The sequence below is a fragment of the Chrysemys picta genome, chromosome 18 (assembly GCF_011386835.1).
Source record: "Chrysemys picta bellii isolate R12L10 chromosome 18, ASM1138683v2, whole genome shotgun sequence".
Lineage (NCBI taxonomy): Eukaryota > Metazoa > Chordata > Testudines > Emydidae > Chrysemys > Chrysemys picta.
The window spans coordinates 26,308,744-26,333,957 of NC_088808.1; the positions used below are offsets into that span (position 1 = coordinate 26,308,744).

Below are 25,214 nucleotides of genomic sequence, written 5' to 3' on the forward strand. Positions count from 1 at the left end.
CAAGTCACACAATTTGTACATATGAAGGATATTATAAAACAGAATTTTCTTTGGCTTTTGCAGTAATGGGAGAACCAACAATTGTATACACATGCAGAATTTCTGCTTGACTCATGCCTGGCTCTTTTACAGCAAAGTCCAGAACAGAAAGCTATATCTGGCCACCTTTGCTGCTGTTTTGGGACCCCTCAGCTTTGGATTTGTCCTAGGTTACAGTTCACCAGCTATTCCAGATCTGAAGAAAATTAGTGACCCTAAATTAAGATTAGACACCAACGAAGCATCATGGTTTGGGGTAAGTCTCTGCAAGATACATTATAATAATGTGTGACTGATTTGGTAAGAAAAAATTCCTTACACGTTTTCAGTTGTGGGGCAGGTCTATTTTGAGAAGACTATCTGTTTGTATGAGACTAGGCAGGTTGGGTTTAATAATAGAATATGGACTCTTTTGGTTCTAGGTAATTTGTTCAAATTTTAGTGTGAGTGACTGAAAGTTGTTTCCACCTGATGGCTGTTTGGTAGTCTATGAAATGAATTTAGAGTTTTCTGCCTCATTCTATGAATTCACTGCACTTGGCATTAACTGGCCTCCTCTTGGCAGTTTCAATAGAATGTCCAAAGATTAAATGGGCCCTGGAGACTGAGCTCCCCTCTCTCATTGCTAAATGAGATTGCGCTATATTGGGAGAAAAGCATGTTGTAGCAGCTTGCCGGGCCACTGCTGAGGCAGCATCTCTTTACTTAAACAAACAATTGAGGCCCCAGGACAGTGAAGCTGGCCACTGTCTCGAACCTTAAGTTGTACTTTCTAAAAAGATGCATGGTGGTTCTGTTTTTAACTGACTATAGCTAGTATATCTTTTAATTTTTTCTCACTCACACTCACACACACACACACACTCCGCCCCCTACTATCCTTTTGAGGTGGACTAATGATCTTTGGGGATTGCACTACTTTATGAATGGATAGGTAGGCTAGTCTTTGTCCCTTAGTCTAATGACTTCCGTACATCATCTTTTAAACCAAAAAGCATTTTTGGAAAGGCTGTAGAATGTATAGTCATTTATCTATTTGTGTGTGCTTGTTTTCTGAAGTCTGTAGTAACATTAGGAGCTGCTGCTGGAGGAATACTGGGAGGCTGTATGGTGGATAAAGTTGGGAGGAAGTTGAGTTTGATGCTGTGCTCAATACCATATGTCTCTGGGTTTACAATTATCATATCCGCCCAGAATGTCTGGATGCTTTACATTGGACGAATATTGACTGGGTTAGCCAGTGGCATAACTTCACTTGTTGTTCCAGTAAGTGAAACATTTTCTATTTCTTTCTTATTTATTCCGCATAGTCTGGAAAAATGTTGCATGAGATAATATAAACTTAAAACCAGGAGTGGCACCACAGCTATGGCACCCATACAACCTTAACTCTACCCCGTAGTGACACCACGAGATAGCCATATGACTATGATCATAGCATATTAGTGTTTGTGCTCTTTTATATTAAATAGCATTGACTTTAAAGATGGATTACATTTATTTCCTCTTGGTGTGTCTCTGAAAGGCGAAACTTAGGTGATTTGGGTTTCCCAATGGCATTTCCAATCCTCAATATGTTTGGATTTCTTTTCAGTTTAATGTTAACTCTGAATTTCCCAGGTTTATAGTACTTGTTGTTAGTGCGTCACTGTAACACTTTAAAAAAAAATATTATTATTTATTATTTTAAATTATTTTCGGTCTTCACTCCATTTTAACACAGTTTTAGTACAGGAATTTCCTTGTCCTTCTTAACATTTATTTGTTTAATACATAAAGAGTAAATAAAACCAAGACTACATATCTTCAATTTTTAGTATCTTTCTAAAACTTTAACTCTTAGGGTCAGATTCACTACTAGGCTGTAGCAGCTTTACAGCATTTTGGAGCAGTGCAAAGCAGGCAGAATGTATACATCAGTTTACTTCTATCTCCTGACTTTCATTTTTCCCTGTGCGCGCACATGTGTGCGCACACACACTAGTTTTCCCCTCAGTTTCCCCTACCTTCACCCCTCCCCTTCCCTTTTGTCCTCCTTTGTGAGCAGATCTAGTGTAATTCATAGTTTTTGAAGGGATCCCAGTGTTTCCAGCTCTTGCAAAGTAAATGTAACCTTAAGTCTCTGGAATTAGACAGCAAATAAAAATTCCAAAATTCATTATTGGCTTAAATCATGAGACTTCAAAAAAATTTGTTTTTTAAACATTTGTGGTTGGCATATTGTATAGCTGCATTTTCCATTACTGAAAGTTTATTTGTTGTTAGACTGCATTAATGACTTCAGAGAAACTCTCAGAACTGTTCACTTTCAAAAGGGCTGCCCTATTCTGTTCTATAGGACTGAGGCCTCAGTTAATTAGCCTCTGGCTTCAGCCCTTATTGTTTGTTATAAGAGATGGCAGCAACTTTGAAAGAAAGGGGTTCTTTGTGAAATTATCTGAAAGAACACTTATTTGTCTGTCCTTGCCAAAGAAGAAACTTTCCCTTATGAAGAAAAATGGCATTAAAGACCATTAATCCTATTTTCCCCCGCTCCTCCCCCCAAACAACAACAACAACAAAACCAACCTTCAAATGTAGCCTATTCCTCAGAGGGATTTCAATTATATGGGAATTTTTAAAGTCTATTTTGTGACTAAAATTATTAGGGGGACACAAGGTTTAAGTCCCAATGCAGGGATGACCTAGTATTTACCAGAGATTGATTTGATTTGTTGTTTGTTTGTTTTTACCAGGTAAAATCATGGTTGTTACTGCCCTGGGAAAAACTAGTTAGTTCCAATTTAAGGCATTTTCTATTTGAAAAACTATATTTTATGAATGCATATCACATTACACTTAGTTTTAGTTACATATGCAAACTGGCATCCGAAGAAGTGGGCTGTAGTCCACGAAAGCTTATGCTCTAATAAATTTGTTAGTCTCTAAGGTGCCACAAGTACTCCTGTTCTATATGCAGACTGTGGCTACATAAGGCAGCAGGGTTGAACAAATAAAATGTAAAACTGCAATTATGATATGGAATGTATGTTTATATATTTTGGTTTGGTATTTTTCTCAAGGAAGTTATAAATGTCATTTCTCCTATTTCAGTTCTCAATATTACATAAACAAAAATCAAACATTTTGATTTGATGAAAAATGAGAATGGAGAGGTGTAGGCTTGAAGCATTAAGCAATCAGAAGCCTGCAGAATTGCACACTACCATTCCAGATCAATTTGGCCATACAGCATTTGTAGCAGAAGACAAACTTTGATGTAGTGTATAGACTGAGCCTATTCCTCAGTTTTGAATGGATGTATCCAAATCTTTTCAAGCTTTGTTCTATGCTTGCTGGACACTGATGCAATTATTTTTTCTGGTTTAAATCTCTATTTACCAGCACCCTGTCCTAAACTAGTTTTTCCCAGGAAATTGTGAACCCTGACCCAATGTGAAGTTTCTTATGGGACTATCTTAAAATGAACTTGTTTGACATAACTTGAACAGATTTTACTTTTAAATTCTTAAAACTCATTCTCTGCCCAAAGAGTAAGGACACTGATTTGGGACGGAGCCAATATATTCTTCACATGTAACAAAAGATGAATCCCTGCTTTAAATGCAAAACCTAACTCTGTCATAACTATGGAGCCATGGTGGACACCTCCATAATCGCTTATAGGGCTCAAGTGACTTTAAAAGTGGGGGTTTTATGATAGTGTGACACTGCCAGTATAGTGTATGGGGAGGCAGGAGCTGGCAAAATCAGATTTCCATTATCTGAAACAGGGTAGGAAGTATGGAGTTTTTTATGTTGAATTAAGATGCTAAAGTCTTAAGCCATGACCTACAAAGGGTTCTTTTCATAATACAAGAACAAGGGGCCACCAAATGAAATTAATAGGTAGCAGGTTTAAAACAAACACAAGAAAGTATTTTTTCACGCAACGCACTGTCAACCTCTGGAACTCCTTGCCAGAGGGTGTTGTGAAGGCCAATACTATAACAGGGTTCAAAAGGGAGTTAGATAGGTCCATCAGTGGCTATCTTCCATGAATCTATTAGCCAGGATGGGCAGAAATGGTGTCCCTAACGTCTGTTTGCCAGAAGCTGGGATTGGGTGACAGGACATGGATCACTTGATGATAACCTGTCTGTTCATTCCCTTTGGGGCACCTGCCATTGGCCACTGTCGGAGAACAGGATACTGGGCTTGATGGACCTTTGGTCTGACCCAGTATGGCTGTTCTTATGTTCTTAAGGGTTGTGTGCAGCTGAATCCCTCATGCACAGAGCCCCATTCAAGTCAGTGGAGTTGTCTGGGGCTCACCTCTGTGTATCTGTTACCAGAACTGTGGACTTATTTTGTAGTTCACATTCAGCATCCATGTCTGGGATGCTAACTTATTGTCTTCTATGCAAGTGGTGGCATTTTGATAATTTTTGGCACGTTTGTTGGTATTTTTGGCAGAGCCTTTCATGCTACCAATGTAAAGTCCCAAAAGTGACACTGCTGGTTCTAGTCGTTCCAGTGTAGCTGCTTAAGATTCATGTTGGGACAATGTGGCTGTATTTTAACAAGTTCTTTTCAATATCAGCTGTTCTTACTTTTTAAAAACTTTTTTGTTAATATTTTCTAATTATGCATTTTTAGGTGTATATTTCTGAAATATCCCACTCAAAAATTCGAGGAACACTTGGCTCATGTGTTCAGCTGATGGTGGTGACTGGTATACTGGGAGCTTACGTTGCAGGTATTGCACTTAGTTATACAATCCTAGAAATGTTGGGCTGGAAGGGACTCTTGAGTGGGCATCAAATCCAGCCCCCTGTGCTGTAGCAGGACCAAGTAAACCTACACCATCCCTGACAGGTGTTTGTCCAACCTGTTCTTAAAAACCTCCAATGGAGGATACCACAACCTCCCTTGGAAGACTGTTCCAGAGCTTAACTACACTTAAAATTAGAGAATTTTATGTAATAGCTAACCTAAATATCCTTTGCTCCAGATTAAGCACGTTACTACTTCTGTCTTCAGTGTACGTGGAGAACCGTCCTCTTTCTAATAGCCTTTGACATATTGGAAGACTGTGATGAGGTCCCACCAGTTGTTTTTTCTCAAGACTAAATGTGCCTAGTGTGCTTTTGTTTTTAACCTTTCCTCATAGGTCAGGTTTTTCTAAACCTTTTTATTATTTTGATTGCTGTCCTCTAGGTTCTGTCCAGTTTGTCCACTTCTTTTCTTAAGTGCGGTGCCCAGAATTGGACATAGTACTCCAGCTGAGGCCTCACCAGTGCCAAGTAGATTGGGACAACTACCTCCCAGGTCTTGCATAAAACATTCCTGTTAATACATCCCAGAATATGATCCTCTTTGCATCACATTGTTGACTCGCATTCAATATGTGATGTATAATGTTGTCCAGATCCTTTCAGCGGTATTACTGCCTCACCAGTTATTCCCCATTTGATAGTTGTGCATTTGATTTGTCCTTCATAAGTGAAGTACTTGCACTTGTCTTTATTGAATTTCATCTTGCTGAATTCACACCAATATTCCAATTTGTCAAAGTTCTTTTGAATTCTAATCACAGAACCATAGATGATTATGGTTGGAAGAAACCTCAGGAGGTCATCTAGTCCAACCCCCTGCTCAAAGCAGGACCAACACCAACTAAATTATCCCAGCCAGGGCTTTGTCAAGCTGGGCCTTAAAAACCTATAAGGATGGATATTCCACCATCTCCTTAGGTAACCCATTCCAGTGCTTCACCACCCCACTCCTGGTGAAATAGTGTTTCCTAAAATCCAACCTAGACCTCCCCCACTGCAACTTGAGACCATTGCTCCTTGTTCTGTCATCTGCCACCACTGAGAAGAGCCGAGCTGCATCCTCTTTGGAAACCCCCTTCAGGTAGTTGAAGGCTGCTATCAAATCCCCCCTCACGCTTCTCTTCTGCAGACTAAATAACCCCAGTTCCCTCAGCCTCTCCTCATAAGTCATATGCCCCAGCCCCCAATCATTTTTGTTGCCCTCTGCTGGACTCTCTCCAATTTGTCCACATCCTTTCTGTAGTGGTGGGCCCAAACCTGGATGCAACACTCCAGGTGTGGCCTCACCAGTACCGAATAGAGGGGAATAATCACTGCCCTCGATCTGCTGGCAATGCTCCTACTAATGCAGACCAATATGCTGTTAGCCTCCTTGGCAACAAGGGTACACTGCTGACTCGTATCCAGCGTCTCATCCACTGTAATCCCCAGGTCCTTTTCTGCAGAACTGCTGCTTAGCCAGTTGGTCCCCAGCCTGTAGCGGTGCATGGAATTCTTCCGTCCTAAGTGCAGGACTCTGCACTTGTCTTTGATGAACCTCATCAGATTTCTTTTGGCCCAATCCTCCAATTTGTCTAGGTCACTCTGGACCCTATCCCTACCCTCCAGTGTATCTACCTCTCCTCCAGCTCTCTCTCAGCTTGGTGTCATCTGTGAACTTCTGAGGGTGCAATCCATCCCATCATCCAGATCATTAATGAAGATGTTGAACAAAACCAACCCCATAACCGACCCCGGGACACTCCGCTTGATACCAGCTGCCAACTAGAGAGCGAGCCGTTGAGAACTACCCATTGAGCCTGACAATCTAGCCAGCTTTTTATCCTTAACCTGTTCTTTCACCACTGAGGGCTGCACATTTCTTGGCCTCCAAAGTGCTTGCAACTCCTCCTAGCTTGATGTCATCTGCAAATTTTGTAAGCATACTTTCCACTCCATTATCCAAGTCATTAATGAAAATATTGCATAGTAGTGGAGCCACAACTGATGCCTGTGGAACCCCACTAGATACGTCCTCCCAGTTTGACAGTGAACCATTGGTATTGTTCTTTGAGTACGGTCTTTCAACCAGTTTTGCATTCATCTTCTAGTAATTCCATCTAGACCACATTTCCCTAGTTTGCTTAGGAGAATGTTGTGTAGGGCTGTGTCAAAAGCCTGACTAAAATTGAGATGTATCACATCATCTGCTTTCTCCCATCCACTTGGCCAGTAACCCCATCAAAGAAGGAAATTAGGTTGGTTTGGAATGATTTTTTTTTTTTTTTTTTTGGATAAATCCATGCTGGCTATGTGGGATGCAGGGCTAGTGAAACTTCTCCAGACTTCAGGAGGAGAATCAACACATACTCAGGGAACCACTTTGAGGAAGGGGAAATTGTACACAAATTGCTTTATCAGCAGAGCTAGTACAGCTCACTATAATGCGGACAAATGTCAGCTGATTCTCTTCATTTATGTTCCTTCCCCTTCCTGCCTCAGGAATGGCACTCAGATGGCGCTGGCTGGCTGTGCTATGTTCTTTCCCACCCTGCATAATGCTCGTGTTCATGTCCTTCATGCCTGAAACACCTAGGTTCCTGCTGAACCAGAAAAAACGCACTGAAGCTATGGCTGCTTTACAGTTTCTACGGGGATCAGAGGTGGACCATGAATGGGAATGCAGGCAGATTGAAACTAGTGCGGAGGAGCAGGTGATGAAGATTTTTGTTCTGGGTTACACTAAAAGCTTTTTTTATTCAGTAAAGAAGAAACGTGGTTGAATATGGTTATTACATACTTTGTGTATATGGTCAGAGATAATAGTGAAATAATTGTTTCAGGACTTGATTGTTATCTTAAGTGTGACTTCTTCCCTTCTCCCTCCGGCTGCCGAATTACGGTATAGGAAATGAGACTAGAACACTGTGCATCTATACCTGTGTGGCCTGGTTTGCACATTCTTAGGATCCAAAGCTCCCACTGAAGTCCGTGGGTATTACAGATGCATGTGGAGTGGAGGATCGGGCCTCAAATCCCATTTTTAATAATTTGTAGCAGGTACCTAAATCCTTTCAGCTCCTCATTTGCATTGGGTGATTAAATAGCTGAACAATATGAAAAACTAGGAGGAAATGGAAATAGTAGAAGTATTGGCCCAAAATCTTCTCTCTTAATGCTGACATAAACAAGAGGTTGGTGAACTTTTTTGTTTTTGCCGCGCCGCCCTCCCCCCCCCCCCCCCCCCCCCCACACACACACAAAGTGATCACTCTATACCTGACTTGTCAGTCCTCATTCTGAAAAGCAACCTGCACAACACTTTAAAAAAGATGAGCCTGGGAGTTTGAATTCATAACCTTGCTAGATACTTAGTAAAGACACTGGATTTATAGATTTCAGAGTAGTAGCCATGTTAGTCTGTATCAGCAAAAACAATGAGGAGTCCTTGTGGCGCCTTAGAGACTAACGAATTTATTTGGGCATAAGCTTTCGTGGGCTAGAACCCACTTCATCAGATGCACGGAGTGCTGTTAATTGATTTTTATCTTGTTAGACTGACCTCACACTTGGTAAGACAACCCCCATCCTCTCATGTATTTATACCTGCTCCTGTATTTTCCACTCCATGCATCTGATGAAGTGGGTTCTAGCCCACAAAAGCTTATGCCCAAATTAATTTGTTAGTCTCTAAGGTGCCACAAGGACTCCTCATTGTTTTTACTGGATTTATAGCTAATTAAACAATCAGTAACCCACTCACCCCCCCCCTTTTTTTTGTCCTATTTCACCTGGAATGATCCCTTAAATATGTACTATTTGTTTGATCTTATATTTAGTAACACTGAGTACCTTTCCCAGATCTTAAAGAGCTCTGCATAGCTCCAAAGTTTGTCTACCTCACCAACAGAAGTTGGTACAATAAAAGATCTTGCCCACTTTGTCTCATAAATAAGAGCACAGATTAGCCCCCTCAATTTGTTGTAGAGACCATATTGACCAAACTACTAAACAGGTCTTTTTATAGTTTGGACTCAGATATTTGTAGAAAGTGAATACCAATAAATCTCTCATGTTTTACAAAGGGGTTTGTGGATTTGGGTATCTTGTGAGGGCTGGATGATGGGGCAGTAGGAGGGGAAGGCAGAGACTTCAAAGGAAATTGATGCCTGGTTTTTCTAAATTCCCTGCTGTGGCTTCAAATGTTGCTCCCTCAGATGTCCAAATACTATGGTTCAGTTATAGTAATGGGAACTAAGGGTAGAAGAAATCAGCATTATTTAAGTACTGCGAGTTCTCAAGTTGTTCCAAACATAACAATCACATTCATTATACCAGTTTAATAGATTACTTAAATGGGGGACTTGCTCTGTTTGTGTGTGACCAAGTGCCTGGGATAGACCACACTGACAATGTCCTGCTCGGGGCTGACTGCCCTATTTCTTGCAATCACCAAAGCTGGTGGTTTACACTCTAATTAGATTCACCAAACCGGTAACAAAAGAGCTTCTGCAGTACCAGACTGGCTAGCCAGAAGCCAAACACCGTACCCTTTAGGCATTCTAGCTCCTGGCTCCAATCCAGACAACCAAGTCTAATATAGCAAGAGGTTATTGAAAACCCGTTTCACCTTATTTGAGGTTCTTTCTAACCCCAAAGGATCAGAGACACACATCCCCAGGTCAATATGAATTTCAGATCTTCCCCAAATATCACACTGTCAGCCAATCCTTAGCAACTAAAGATTTATTAAGAAAAGAAGAGTTATAAATGGTTAATAGGTTATTTACATACTAATGGTTGCAAAGTCCTTATATCAGGTTTGTAGCAGTGATGGAACAGACTGCTGTCTTGTAAAGTCTCTCTGGTGACTTCTAAAAGATTGGAAGGTCCTCAGTCCATAGTTCAAGATGTTTTTCTTTTTGTTGTAAATCTATAGTTCAGAGAATTAGAGCAGGAAAGAAGCAAAATGGAGGTGTCTTTATATTCTCCTTCATGTACATGGAAATTTACTATATCAAACAAAGTCCACAGCCCCTGTATGTGAAAGCTACTGTCCCAAGATGGAGTCCAGGGTCACATAAGCGTATCACAAGCTCCTACATGTTTTGCTGCATCACAGGGGGTGGCCATTAGCTCCTTGCTATCTGAGGCATCCTCAAAAATGCTATCTGGACAGGATGAGTTTCTTCAATGGCCCATTGGGAGAATGGAGTGTCCCTGATGGGCCCTCAGCACACAGATTTACATCAGGGCTAGGCAGTTATTTAGCAGACTACAACACGTAGCCAATAGTCATAACTTCAGATACAAAGATGATCCATGCTTATAAACAGGATAATCATACTTATCAATGGAAAAGTTATTTGCTACCTTACATGACATTCTTTGTACAAGATTTATGGAAATTGTATAACAGTGTTAACAGTAATATAAATGGCCACCTTTCCTATATGCAGCATCACAATATGGTCTTATGATAGATCTGAATCTCGGTGGTAGCACTTCTTCATTCAGTTATGCAAATCAAATAATTGTCACTGAACCTTTGCCTATGTCTTCTTTATAGCACAGACTAAGTGTTGCTGAATTTAAGAATCCATCTATCTACAAGCCATTTCTTATTGGTGTGGCACTGATGTTCTTCCAGCAAGTAACAGGGATTAATGCAATTATGTTTTATGCAGAAACTATCTTTGAAGAAGCTAATTTTAAGGTAAAAATTGTTCACTTCATCTTTCTAAAATATAATAGATAAATGCAGTTTAGCCAGATGTTACACTTGAGTACAGAGTACCAAACAGAAACCATATATGAATTTGGTGAATCTGTTGGAGTGATGGAAAAATGTTAAGTCTCTGTGGTTTTGTTTGTATGCAGGCATCTGACTGTCCTTGTTGGTTAGTTTTATTAAGTTTCTTCAAGGAAAATAATATATATTAGACTGCTGGTCAGCAACTTTGCCTCCATTTCCAGGAAATGTAGTATAAGGTGCCAAAGCCCACTTGGTCATAGGTCCACGCAGAATCTCTCTCACCATGGTTACTATTGTGTGCTTCAGAGGAAGTAAAATTGCTGTGTCAGGTGAAAGCTAAAGTACAGCAAGGGAGAGGAATAATTGCTGGAGTGGATCTCTACAGAAAGATCAGGACATTTTACTAGTCATAATTAAATGCTATTTTTAAGTTAATGCATCATGCGAAGTGCTTCTGTCTGGTGTCAGTTTTCAGTTTAACTGACCAAGATATGCTCTGCATGTTAGAATCAAACTATTTAAAAATATTTGTTTTTTTTTTTTCTTTTTCCCCTTTCCTGCCTTCATCCTCTACTGCCTCAATTTCCCTTGTGTTTCTTGCATAATCTCCAGGTCATTCCACAGGTATAGCAGTGACAGAGGCTTGTGAGAGAATCAGCTGCTAATAACAATCTTGTGTTAGTTTTCTGAATGAAATGAATAAAATTGAGCCTTCATGTATATTAATAAGAGCAGTGGTTGTGAGTTGGACATCTGGGGGTTCTATCCTTGACATTCCTGTTAGTTGCTTCTGACTTTACCAAAGTCATGTAATGGAGCCATAATGTTATAATCCATGGCTACCTAGGAACATTCTCATCCGCACAGTATGGCCATTCAGAACCTTATGGTAGCAGGATGATCTACGAAGTAGTGATGGCCAAACTTACTGACCCTCTGAGGCGCACATGATGATCTTCAGACGTTCAAGAGCTGGGGTCTGCCTGCCAGTGCTTGGGGCTTCAACCCCACGGCGGAGTGGTGGGGCTAAGGGCTTCTGCCCTGTAGGGGAGGGGGGGCCTCTGGGCTTCAGATGAAGCACCGAGCTCTGGCGGGCGCACCCCATGGGGTTGAAACCCCAAGACTCCCATCCCTGCTGGGAGAAGAAGCCCTTAACCCCACCACCCCTCCACAGGGGAGGAAGCCCGTGAGCTCTCTTCCCCCCCTCCCCCCCCCCCATCAGTCTGGTAGGCAGAGAATGGGGGTGAGGGGTTGTGTGGGCTCTGCAAGCTGTATTTTAACTGTAAAAGAGAATTGTAGAATTTTTTTAATTTTGTGGTGCAGAATCCCCCCCAGGAGTAACTTACCTGGTGAGGCTTAATGCTTGAAAAAGCATTTTGAGATCCTCATATGAAAGGTATTGTGCAGAAGCACAGTATATTAGTTAATACAGAGATGAGACGCAAGAGATCAATACTGCATTGGCATACAAAATAGCAATACAAAATATGCTATTTCTTTTCTACCTGTAGCATTACTGGAAAATCCTAATCACTTACTGAACACCATGACATTGTTACTACAGATTTCTTTTTTCTCTTACTTTCAGGACAGCAGAATGGCCTCTGTTGTTGTGGGTTCCATACAAGTGTTTTTCACAGCTGTGGCTGCACTTATTATAGATAAAACTGGGCGAAAAGTACTGCTTTCTATTTCAGGTAAAAAAAAAAATCTATATCTTAAAATATAAAATACATATGAGATGGCTGGTTTGAATCAACGTGAATGGATGAGGGAACATCTAGACACTATTTTGTCTTTTCCAACCATACTTAAGAATCTGTCTCTTTGGAGAATGTGACTGAAGGAGTTAAAGACCTAGGTCCAGACTTCTCCAGTGTCCTGCATCTTTTTGTCTCTGCTTTGTGCCCTTATGTTGCCACTGTGTATCCTACATTGTAGGAATCCTGCTTCCATGTTGCCAATTAATAACTGAGAATGTAAACTCCAGAAGCAGTACAATGAGTTTCTAAACTCTTTGTGAGGCCTTTTATTTAAAGGCTGGGACAATGACAAAAGTGTCTTTCATCCTGCAAAAACTTGCCTGCATTTTAACATTCCAAACTTGGGTCAGATATGCAAAAGCTTAAAGATAGTTTCTGTTGGTAAATGTCCTCCTTTAAGAACAATATTGTTTGTAATACCAAAAATATCCTAGCTTGCCTGCTGCATGAAGGTTTGTAATTATGCAATGAAGTGGTTTATTTTAAACTTCACTTCTGTAAACTTAGTCTGGTGATTTAGAAGAAAAGTTGATCACAACTTATACATTGCACTGGAGAGTTCTTTCTTTCTTTAAGTACCATTGTCTTCTGAAACTAGTGAACACTTCTTGTTTACTTGTACCTATTTCACAAGTAGGTTTGGTAGTATTAATTATATCAAGCAGGATTAATTTACTCTAACATGCATATATGTATACAGTATATTTGAATCCTGTAATTGTATGTATATTCAGTGATTGCTGAGGTTATTGTAATTCTAGATACTATTCTATTTTATTTATTTTTGGTGATCTCTCACTTGAGTCATCCTGTACCAAATAGTTCCAGAGGTAGTTTCTAAGGATGCTATTCTTATACAATCATTGTGGGCAAAGCACAGATGTGAGGAACTTCCATAAGAGGCTTGGGGGGTTTTTTGTATTTAATTTACCAATTCTGGTCTCTCGGATACAAATCTTTTCAAAGTGGCAATAAATCTGCAGTTGGTTCTTCTTCACTTTTGCAGGGGTCATTATGGCTATCAGCACTGCAGCATTTGGGCTGTACTGTAAAGTGATCCTTCCAAACCCTCAGAATTCATCACAACCTGACTTATTGACTACACTAAATTCAACATCTGTAGGAGCAGAAAACAACCTAGCATGGTTGGCTGTAGTGAGCTTGGGGCTGTTCATCACTGGTGAGTGGTCTGCCATTGTAGTCCTGGGCTATGCAAAAAAAATTGTCCGCAACTATAAAAGCACTTGAGACAGGAGTACTGTGTACCTCAGAAGTTCTTGAGTATGGCCTTAAAATAGTACTGATCACCTGTGACCTCTGTTGACTCAGCTAAGAGTTGTGAAAGCATAACACTTTTTGGGGATCAAGCTGTAAGGTTCTGCTCCTGCAGTCTGTACTACACTCAGCAGGGACTCCTGAAAGGGTGTAGGATATGGATTAATCAGCCTGGACCACATTCTTAGATCGATCGATCTATATATCTATTTTAAACTGTGTTCACAACCAGTAACCAGAAGCATTTTTTCTTCCTGCACCAGTCAAAGTGAGGTAACTTTTAGGTTAGTGCAGGGCAACTGAAGTTAAAAATGTAGATTTAGTTTTGAAGAAACCTCCACTTCAGAGAGAGGTAACAAAAAAACCCCTCTCATTTATCGAAGCGTGTTATCAGATGGTGGGGTTAATAATTTTTGGGTAGTGTTGCAACAAGTATATACCAGTTTTGGAGTATGCACTTCAGTACTGCTTTCTAAGTGAAATGTTCCCTCTACAGCAGTCTGACAGGACAGTAGTTAGAGTTGGGGTAGAATTAACACTTATCACAGAACAGGCTTTGGCATCATTCACCACTTGCTTCTTTAAATGCAAAACAAGTTTACTTTTCACCTTTATTTTCAATTTCAGGTTTTGCCCTTGGTTGGGTCCCATTCCTTGGCTGGTGATGTCTGAAATATTCCCACTTAAAGCTAGAGGGATTTCCAGCGGTGCCTGTGTCTTAACAAACTGGTTGATGGCTTTTTAATAACCAAGGAATTTCATGATCTTACAGTAAGCACCGTGTAACCCTAATTATGAGCCTTACCCCTTCTGATTCATGGTGAAAGTTGATAAACAATACTGTTGGCAAATCACTAAGCTATGCTCTTCCCTGGTAATGAGGTATTGCAAGTAGTCCTATGCAGCTTTGTGTTTTCTCATAATAATAATTTTTTTTCTTTCAGGGCTTCCTGACTTCCTATGGCACTTTCTGGCTTTTCTCTGTCTTCTGTATTCTAAATGTAATTTTTACTGTCCTGTATGTGCCTGAAACAAAAGGAAGGACATTGGAACAAATAGAGGCTCACTTCCGAAGATCACCTGTGACCTGAGGTTCTTTCCCTGTAGGAAAGTTTTCCTATTAGGTTACTGTTAGTGTTATTGCCTAAACTTTTCCAAGGAACATCCTCTGGGTTAGTAGGCTGCACCTGAATTCATGATGTGGTTAAACATGGTTTAAATCAACTTCTAATCAATTTTGTTAACTTTGGCAAAAATCTGAATTGCACTGTGGAGAACCAAAACATTGTTCTCATATGCATGTATGCATTCAGCTTCTTTCAGGTATACAAAGCAGCAGGTGGTGCTCATTCACTCTGATACATGAGTTATTCTCTCCTTTTCCCAGGCCTTGGAGCTTCATTTGGGCTGTCACTGTCTTTCTCTTTCCAATGTTCCCTTTACCTACTGTAGATCAGTTATGAAGGCTGAATAACTGCTTTTAATAGATTAGCTGGTATGCTGTTCATTCTGTCTCTTATTGCATGAGCCAGTCCTTTGTGCTAGGGATTGGAAGGAATCCCCTCTTCCCTGGCCCAGTGTTTAGCACAGTGTATGTAGTACAAATGAAACCTACTATTGCCTGAACTGCATTAACTTCATACCCTATTTTGATTCTTCCACTGTCTTCACCTGTGCTTGTATGGGTAGTGGCCTGACTGAACAAAGTCCAGGCCATTGGTGAGTACAAGTCCTGCAACTAATGCACTAGCCATCAGCCCTCTTCAGATGTTTGTATGCTTGCTAAATTGCTGAACACCCTCCAAGAGCCCTAATGTCAGGAGGGGGTTTGAGCACCTCAGGGAAATATATCATATTTAGCTGTAATCTTGTGGGAAAAGCAGGCTAAAATAGAGCATTTTAAAATTTCAAATGAATATCTTCAGAGGTGCTATCATTTGACCAGACAACGGAAGGTGCGTTGCTTCTGCTCAGTTTGCCAAACTGCTGAAAAAGCTTCTGGGCCTTGGAAAAAAATATTTACTATACATCAGAATGGCACTGTAACATTCAGATACCTTAATCAGCTGTTCAGTTATGAGACTGTGCCTGTATTTACAAAATATTTACTTCTCTTGTGTGGGAGACTTCCATCGCAATACAGTTGGCCATTGAACCCTATAATCAAGACTAGCCCCACCCAGCATTGATGCTACTTAAACTTATGCTACTTGAACTATACACATTTAAGTTACTTGATGTAGTACTTTCTTATCAGCTGCTGTTTATACTCTGTTCTGCTTCCATAACATTTACTATATTGATTGTCTAAGTAGCTTACTGAACACTTTTTACAAGAACGTAACTACCTTAAAGAAATTTGTCAATGTAAAACAATCTTAGTTGACAGTGACAGGAGATATTTCCATTAGATGACCATTTCACTACTTTTCAAAAGGAGGACATAAGAGTCTCCTGTCATTCTGGGAAAGCACAAAGAAAATATTGTTTTGTAGTAGTGTCCAGATTACACAACTAGATGTTAAGAAACAATCAATTTCTCTAATCAGAGGTACATATAAGTAGACTCTGTCAGAGTGACTTAACTCTGTAAACAGTCTTATAAAAGCCTGAGATAAACAGCCAGATAGCAATGACACTGAAGAGGCCTTTACTCATTGGTGGGACAGAACAGAGGAGCTAGATAGAGGGACACAGAAGTAGCACTAGTGACACTTTTGCTCCAGGTGGGGAATAGCTGATATGGCTGGATGACTGTGGTATAAAGTAAAAAATTCTCAGGTCTGATACTTATTTTATAAATGGGAAAACTGGAGGCACAGAAATGTTACTGGACTTGTTCACTGTCTCACAGTGAATCTGTGTTCAAGCCAGGAGTAGACCTCAGCCCTCCATGTCCTGTGCTCAAACAATGCCATCTCTACCAATTTTCTGCTAGATAAAAAAAAAGTTGCAGTGGTCTCAGGCAGTAGGTTCTGCCTGTATCTTGTTCACACCATGGAGAGCAGAGGCAGAGAGGACCTAATGGCACAGAAGGTAATTCAGTATCTTTCTTTGCCTTGAATGAGGTCATCAGGCACAAGGCTACTGTGCCAAATCTATAATACCAGAGCTTCCCACTTGACTGCTACACAGAAATGCCTTCAAAGATCAGGTGCATTGCACCTGTCAGCCTCTACTTTCAAACAGACTCATTTAATTTCACCCCTTCCTTTTAAACAAACATCCAGTCCCTGGCTGAGCAGAAATCTACTTTTCTTTCTGAAACCATGAAAGCATTGAAGGCACAGAATGTTCATATACTTAAGTTGCAAACAAATGTTGCATATGCAGGCCCCTACTATACATGGGCAGAGAGAAATTTAAGACCTGGGGGGGGGGGGGGGGGAGAACTATGGCTGAATAGTGAGTAAGGGGACAGGCCCTATTGCAGATCCAGGCAGATAAGCTGGCCACATCTCTGTTTAACTATTTCCCAGAAATAAAAGTACACGTTTCCATTTGCTATGGCAATACAAATAATACTATAACCGTCTCAGCAGCATGTCAAGGCTGTATGTAGCTATCTACAAATTTCACCTTTATAAGCCTGTTAGCAACCCTTCACTCAAAGTTACTATTTCTATTACATTAGTTATTAGGGCACCATTGGCACTGTACAAACTGCGGTAGACATAGTCCCTTTCCCATAGTTCAGGATTCCACCTCAAGGAAGCATTCAGGTTGTTATATAGTGTTAAACACACATTGCAGCATTACTCTAGAGTCAGTCTAATATATAAAATGTATGCATCAATTTTCTATTTCAAGCACTTTTCCTAATTTTAAAAACACATATTAACCCAGCACACTAAATCCATCTTAAACAGGTCTTAAAAACACAGCCTTTGGAGACCTTCCAAACCAACCTGCATCTAAGAGCTCAAATGTGTCGCAATGGGCAATGTTCCTTTACCCGCACCTGGAAAAGCATGGGCGAACAGGCACGTATTTTCCGTGAGTAACTTAATTAAAAGGTAAAGGGCCCAGGTCTCCTTTCATTAACACCAGTGTAGTTACTGACTTCAAGGGCATTAGACTGGTACAAATCAGGAGTAACTGAGAGGAGGGTCAGGCTGAAGGCCTGCTAAATCATTCCTGAAAATAAGAAAATGCTGGCTGAGTGAGACTGGAGTCAGAGCTGTACACATGTAGCAGGATGCTATGAATGTTCAGTGTGTGACTAAAATAAAAATCAGTGAGTTAGAGACTTGATAGGGAAGTAAGACTGGATTGGAAATTCTTTAGCAGTACAGCCAATTGCTGGGTGGGCCAGAAAGTTGGTTTCCGCTAGCAATAAAAGGAGAAAACATCCATATCACAAAGGGATCAAATCCGTCAGCAAACCCTACAACTGCAGCTCTCCGCAAAGAACTGTACATTAGCAGAGTCAGTAAAATGTGCAAAACCAAGCAAAATTACCAAATATAGTATTTGTGGCCACAAACTAGAAATGAAAACAGAAGCATGATACAAACAGAAAGGAGCAACTCTGTAAACAATGTGACAGGAGAAATGGAAACAGAACTTGACTAATGCAAAATATGAATGAGTTTACGCAGACTATCTGAAATAAGACTTACACACGCACGCGTCCCTGAGTCTGGGAATGAGGGGTGCCAAGGCAGAGACATCTCCCTGTGCAGAACCCTTCCAGTGAATAGGTGGGGGAGAATAAAGATTATTACTTTAGAAGTCCTTCAAGGCAGGAAGGGCTTCTGTTCAAACCCTGCTGATACATGTCTTCTCGTATGAAGTAACTAATAACATCTCTTAAGAGAAAAAATCCCAGAAACATTTAAACAGGGAAAACAGTGACCCAAAGCTGCCCCTTATGAGAATAGCACCACTCCTTCCAGACTACAGAAGAATGAACAACATGAGTCAGAACTTGGAGAAACTACCACCTTTGGAAAGGAAAGAAAAGCACTGTTCAGTGCTTCATTGGTCTAATGATTCATTAGTAAATACCAAAGAAACAACAGGCTCATGTCAAATTTTATAAATATTTATTACATCTCAATGAACAAAAAAGTACCTGCTGCTCCTTCACAACAATGGCCTATTGCACTTAAAACAGCTTTAGTTATTATAGTAATGGTTCCCTTTCTTTACAGGCTACATTCAAAACATGGTACATATACATTACTTGCAATTAAAAACAGTGGCAATACAATAGATTTTAAGACACTTGGTGGTAGTTAATTTTTAGATCACAAAGGTTCAGCAACAGTCTAACAGTACATAATCATTGAGGTACATAACCCACTGCTAACATTCAAACACTTCAATAAAACAAAAATCAGGGTTGACACAAACTGCTTTGTACAAACCTTAGAATCCTAACTTCTTCCTTTCAACTAGATAAATACTTAAATAAGAGGCAGTAAATACATGTGCAAAAATATTCCTGTTTTCTTTTTTCCTCAAGGCTCGTAGTATTGTCATGAATTCACATTTACACAGATAAACAAAGGCTGCCGTTGGTCATTTGAATGTCACTAGTAGGACTAGGGCAAAGCAGACATGCATTATACTATACTAAAAATACATTTAGTAACCTGGCTGCTAGTAAAGACATTTGCTGCCGACTCAAACACCAGAATTTCCTGCATCTTAGAAATGAAATCCAAATGTCTCAAGGTCGAATTTATTCAATCACAAAACAAAATCCATAAGAGCTTATTCACCAACACCAGAAGGGCATGAGAAAAGTTCTCTTTAGCTAAAGTGGCAAACGCTGGGTGTATAAACTACCACACCAAATCACAGCACTATTCATTCTCAATTTCTTGTTCATTCTCACAGAAAGCTACAAATATGATGTAACACAATGAACGGGGAAAGGAATATCCTTTAAATATCATTATAAATGTATGTGCCAACACACGATTTTTAATTTCCTGTCTTATAAGGAGGAGTCTAAACTTGGCTGTTGATGAACAGTGTTAATAAACTTGAGTGTGTTTTCCAAAATGTATTCCAGCCAAATGATTGTGCCCAGTATGGCATGAGGCAGACTAGTGAGCTACAAGCTATCAAAAGATCGTGTTGCTCTTTAGAAGCATTTTGCTTCATGCTACTGAAAGGGAATAATTAGCAAGGCAGCGCAAGTCTTTAGAATGGCCAAGCATACCTGACCTCAATGATGGACTTGAGAGGGCCTTAGAGAACCAAGGTAGGTGAGGTAGTAACTTCAAGTTGGTCCAATAAAAGATATTACCTCAGCCACCTTGTGTCTCTACTATACTGGGACCAATGGGGCTACAACAATTTAAGAGGACATTACAGTTACCCAAAAGGCAGACTATAGGCTGACATAAATCCAGGGAACATGCACTTGGAACAGCAAGGTGGGCAAATCCTGCCCTTGAGAGTTCGTAACGCCATGTATAACACACCCTGCCCTAAGGCAGAACTCTCTAAAAAAAAAAAGCTGACATCAGACTGGCCGAGTCAGTATGAAGCGATGAAATCAGCTACAAGCATGGTTGAGGGCTCTTTTTGTTCAGAATATCACCAGGTTCAGTCATCAGTCGTATTAGCAGGGTGTTCGACTTTACAAATTACATCCATGCTGGGTACAACTATAGTAAAACATGTATCTATGCTGTGTCAGGAGTCCTAGACCATTATGGTATCAGAGGTAAATTGACCAATCACTGCTTTTATAGCTAATTTTGCATGCAACAGTTTCACTGGTTGTATGAGGGAGCTTACATAGATGGAGGATTACTTGGCCCAAGTGCTATAATCATGTGGTAACATAAGCTTTCAGCTATTATATTAGGGTGAGCAGATGTCCTGATTTTATAGGGACAGTCCCGATTTTTGAGTCTTTTTCTTATATAGGCGCCTATTACCCCACCACCACCTGTCCTGATTTTTCACATTTGCTGTCTGGTCACCCTATAATATATTCACTCACTCACTCACACTCTCTCTCTCTCTCTCTCTAATAACAAACACATTTATCCCTAGTCTCTGTAGAGGTACGGAGTCTCTGTAAGTTGTGAGAAGCAAAACTTCAAGTCCCTCACCCCACATGGAGCGACAACGGTTGACTATACATGTACTGCATTCTACTTAGGTTCTTGCACTATTTCCAGCATGCTGGTATTTGTCTCCCCCCCCCCCCCTTTTCAAAGTTTAAAAACAAATGTTGGCCTTCATTCCCCACAGTTGTTTTTTTTTTTTGGCTTTGTTTTATATTAATTTAAAGACAACGTGAGTTGCCACGAAAGAACGCTACAGGACAGAAGTGAATTTTCATTTGGCTTCCAAAGTGGTAAAGTGTCACCATTCTAAAGTTCCTGCAGGCACTACTCCTGAAGGAATTCTGCAGCAAAAAATTAAAAATTCTATGCACAATGTTTTAAAATTATGCAAAATTCTTCACATTTTATGTTTCAAAATAATACTATATAATCACACCACTTTCAATTATTTTGGTAATTTATTTCATAATACCTGTCAGCAGGTATGTCTGTAATAATACAGACACACACAAAAAATCCCACAGGAGTAGAGAGTTAAAGAAACCCCTACGACAACCCAGTTCCTGCTTCTCTTCCCCTCTCCCCCCAAAGCCCAGCAGAGGTGCCAGACACACACACTTCCTGCCCCCCAAAGACCAACTACAGCCTGGGGCCCCCAGCCCAGACACTCAAACCCATTCCCCCCTCCAGAGCCCAGCTGCCCCCCCCAAGCCCAGACACTCACACCTCCTACCCCCTCAGAGGCCAGCTGTGGGGCCCTCCTCCCCGCCTAGACACTGACAGACCCCACCCTCCTAGAGTCCAGGGATCCAGAGGGGAAAACAGCTCGATTCTGAGTTTCCTGTGCACCCCCAACCTCCTTCTTTCAGGACATGCTGGGCACTGCAGCTGCTGGGAACCCTCCAGTTTTTTCCCCTCACCCCCCAGCCTTGTCTTCTATTTGTGAGCTGGGCTCTACGGGGTCTAGTGGTGGCCAATATCTCTGCTGCCCATTTCTGGGGGTGGGGGAGGGGAGAAAATTCTGTACGCCCAACATTAATTTCTGCAAAATTCTGCATTGTAGTGGTGCAAAATTCCCCCAGAAGTAAGGCACAAATTCTTTGGCCAGCCGTGGGAAAGGCCTGCCTCATCACACAGGAGCTTGCTCCATGAGGTGGGCATAGTTCCATTGTTCCTGAGGAGCAGAGCTGACAAGGGTAGTCAAGGTCCCTTAAGTAGCTGTCCTTAAATATGACTCAACATTCTATAGGGAGCCTGTGGAGTAAGTGGAATGCAGTAACAATTTGCTCTCAGTAACCCAGGCTGCTGAGGTAAGACACAGCTGTATTCTGACCAACTATATTTTTTTCAGGCTTTGTGCTTTCAACTCATGTAAGTTATATTCCTATAAAACAAGTGAAGTAGTAAGGACTATGTGTATGAGCAAGGCTAATTCTATCAGCCAGGATGTGCTGTAGTCCCATTGCCAGTCCCAGGGGGCAAAGTAAGTTTCTTGCAGATACTCAAGGGAGAGTTCAGCATCAGCGAGGAGCCTGGAAGAGCCCTTCAGCTGTGATCTGTCTTGATCATTTGAGAGACAAGGTGGGTGAGGTAATATCTTTTATTGGACCAACTTTTGTTGGTGAGCGAGACAAGCTTTTGAGCTACACAGGGCATGCCTCCACTGATGGAGACAGTGCTTTGGTTTTTCAATTGTTCCCCTCTACCTACCAGCATAATCCCAGTCTTGCTCGGTTGTAATTTCAACCAGCTTTTTCTCATTCATGTGCTGGTCTTGGCCAGGCACTGAGATAGCTGGGTCTCAGGTTGTGACAGGCAGGAGGAGTTGGCTTAGTTGTATAGTGCTAAAATTTGCACTCAAAACATCTTGCAAATTCTCAGCAACTAAAAAGGCAAAGGGAGAAAACTTCATAAGTGAGGATCCAGGTGGCACAAGTGCAGTTGCCCATCACTACATCCCTCAAAGAAGCCATTTTCATTTCTCTGGAGCCCCTGATACCTCTCTCAGGCAGCAGAGTATCCTATGTGTATGGACATTTGCCATTTATCCATGCGGGGCAAGAGATCATCCATCAGCATCTCCAATACTATTTCTATTTCAAATACTGGCCTGTAATCTGATTGGGAAGGATCTAGGATACTGGCTATGGACAGCCAACTATTTGACATTATAACTACTGTATTTTACACTATGACCTCCTCTCTGACTCTTCTCTCCCCCATATTCCCGTGTGTGCTCTTGCGCGCGCGCACACACACACACACACACACTCTCTCTCTCCCTCTCCTGGATATGTGGATACACATTCTGTGCCCCACACAGCCTATCTGATCCCACCAGCCCTTTTTCGGCTCCCCTTGGCTATTTTGCTGTTCTCCCTACATTTGCCAAGACATACTGATTAATCACTGAATCACAGAAATTATAGACAAGAGATACTTGTTAGGGCACTCAGTCCACATTTCCTGGACAAATGCAGGTCATTTTCTTGTGATCTGGTGCTATCAGAATTATACAATTCATAGATTTTTAAGGGCAGAAAAGACTATTATGACTTCCTGAATAACACAAGCTATAGAATTTCACCAAATGATTCCTGCATCAAACTCAATAACTTCTGGTGAAGCTAGAGCATATCTTTTAGAAATATGTCCAATCTTAATTTAAAGCCACCAAGTGATGGAGAAGCCACCACATCCCTCAGTAGGTTGTTTGATCAGTTAATTACCATAACTATTAAAAATCTGCACCTTATTGCCAGTATTTGTCTCCTTCAATATCCAACTTCTGTCTGTGCTCCTCTCAGCCCTTCTTATCTTGCTTGGTGATATTATCTGGGAGTCACCTGATGCTGCCATTACTGATGGACTTCAGAATTCTATGAAGATTAGATAGATATAGCTTGGAAAATGTGTTGTTGCTACTGTGATTAGGCTCACAGAAAAGGGCTGTTTTCCTGAGTATCTGACTAGAATAATTTCTTACAGTCCCACTGCTACAGAGGTAACCATAAATATGTGCCTCTGAGCTTTCCTGTATATCATATACTCAGCTCCTGCCAACTTCTCTCATTTCTCCATTCCTGAGGCCTTTCCTGACTGATTATTAGGGTTGTCAATTAATCGCAGTTAACTCACACGATTAACTAAAAAATTAATCTCAATCGCAGTTTTAATCACACTGTTAAACAATAGAATGCCAATTGAAATTTATTAAATATTTTGCATGTTTTTCTACCTTTTCATATATATTGTATTGTGTTGTAATTGAAATCAAAGTGTATATTATTTTTATTACAAATATTTGCACTGTAAAAATCATACACAAAAGAAATAGTATTTTTCAATTCACCTCATACAAGTACTATAGTGCAATCTCTTTGTCGTGAAAGTGCAATTTACAAATGTAGATTGTTTTTGTTACATAACTTCACTCAAAAACAAAATAATGTAAAACTTCAGAGCCTACAAGTTCACTCAGTCCTACTTCTTGTTCAATCAATCACTAAGACAAACAAGTTTGTTTACATTTACAGTAGATACTGATGCCCTCTTCTTATTTACAATGCCATCAGAAAGTGAGAACAGGCATTTGCATGGCACTTTTGTAGATAGCATTGCAAGGTATTTACGTGCCAGATATAACTTAGAGAATTTTTCACTTGACCAGAGCTCAATTCCCCTTCATGCTTCAGCCACCATTCCAGAGGACATGCTTCCATGCTGATGACTCATTAAAAAAATAATGTAGTCATTAAATTTGTGACTAAACTCCTTGGGGGAGAATTGTATGTCCCTTGCTCTGTTTTACCCGCATTCTGCCATATATTTCATATTAGAACAGCCTCGGACGATGACCCAGCATATGTTCATTTTAAGAACACTTTCACTATGGATTTGACAAAACGCAAAGAAGGTACCAATGTGAGATTTTTAAAGATAGCTACAGCACTCGACCTGAGGTTTAAGAATCTGAAGTGCCTTCCAAAATCTGAGTGGGACAAGGTGTGGAGCTTGCTTTCAGAAGTCTTAAAAGAGCAACACTCTGATGTGGAAACTACAGAACCCAAATGATCAAAAAACAAAATCAACCTTCTGCTGGTGGCATCTGACTCAAATAATGAAAATGAACATGCATCAGTCCGCACTGCTTTGGATTGTTATCGAACAGAATCCGCCATCAGCATTGACACATGTCCCCTGGAATGGTGGCTGAAGCATGAAGGGACATATAAATCTTTAGCGCATCTGGCACGTAAATATCTTGCGATGCCGGCTATAACAGTGCCATGCAAACGCCTGGTCTCACTTTCAAGTGACATTGTAAATAAGAAACTTACAGGTTCTAACATTTTACATTGTTTTATTTTTGAATCCAGTTTTTTTGTACATAATTCTACATTTGTAAGTTCAACTTTCACGATAAAGAGACTGCACTAGATTACTTGTATTAGGTGATTTAAAAATATTTTCTTGTTTTTTTACAGTGCAAATGTTTGTAATAAAAATAAATATAAAATGAGCACTGTACACTTTGTATTCTGTGTTG

At 40.5% G+C, this 25,214-nt stretch overlaps 2 protein-coding genes across 13 annotated transcripts in view; one reads left to right on the forward strand and one right to left on the reverse strand.

The window, feature by feature from the left end:
- The window catches only part of SLC2A8 (solute carrier family 2 member 8), a 62,155-nt gene extending 42,512 nt beyond the window's left edge, over window positions 1-19,643 (forward strand). Inside the window, 11 exon segments of the mRNA XM_065572731.1 lie at window positions 133-295; window positions 1,099-1,305; window positions 4,678-4,777; window positions 7,338-7,549; window positions 10,405-10,551; window positions 12,179-12,287; window positions 13,360-13,533; window positions 14,256-14,270; window positions 14,273-14,362; window positions 14,365-14,399; window positions 14,573-19,643. Coding sequence (XP_065428803.1) covers window positions 133-295; window positions 1,099-1,305; window positions 4,678-4,777; window positions 7,338-7,549; window positions 10,405-10,551; window positions 12,179-12,287; window positions 13,360-13,533; window positions 14,256-14,270; window positions 14,273-14,362; window positions 14,365-14,399; window positions 14,573-14,719 — 1,399 coding nt within the window. The 3' untranslated portion in view covers window positions 14,720-19,643.
- The window catches only part of GARNL3 (GTPase activating Rap/RanGAP domain like 3), a 207,732-nt gene continuing 201,177 nt past the window's right edge, over window positions 18,660-25,214 (reverse strand). For 11 of the 12 annotated variants that reach the window (XM_042854464.2, XM_042854456.2, XM_065572721.1 and 8 more), the window contains one exon: window positions 18,660-23,544. In XM_042854464.2, coding sequence (XP_042710398.1) covers window positions 23,524-23,544 — 21 coding nt within the window. In that variant the 3' untranslated portion in view covers window positions 18,660-23,523. The remainder of the gene's footprint in view (window positions 23,545-25,214) is intronic. The other variant, XR_006175434.2, reaches the window with a different exon arrangement.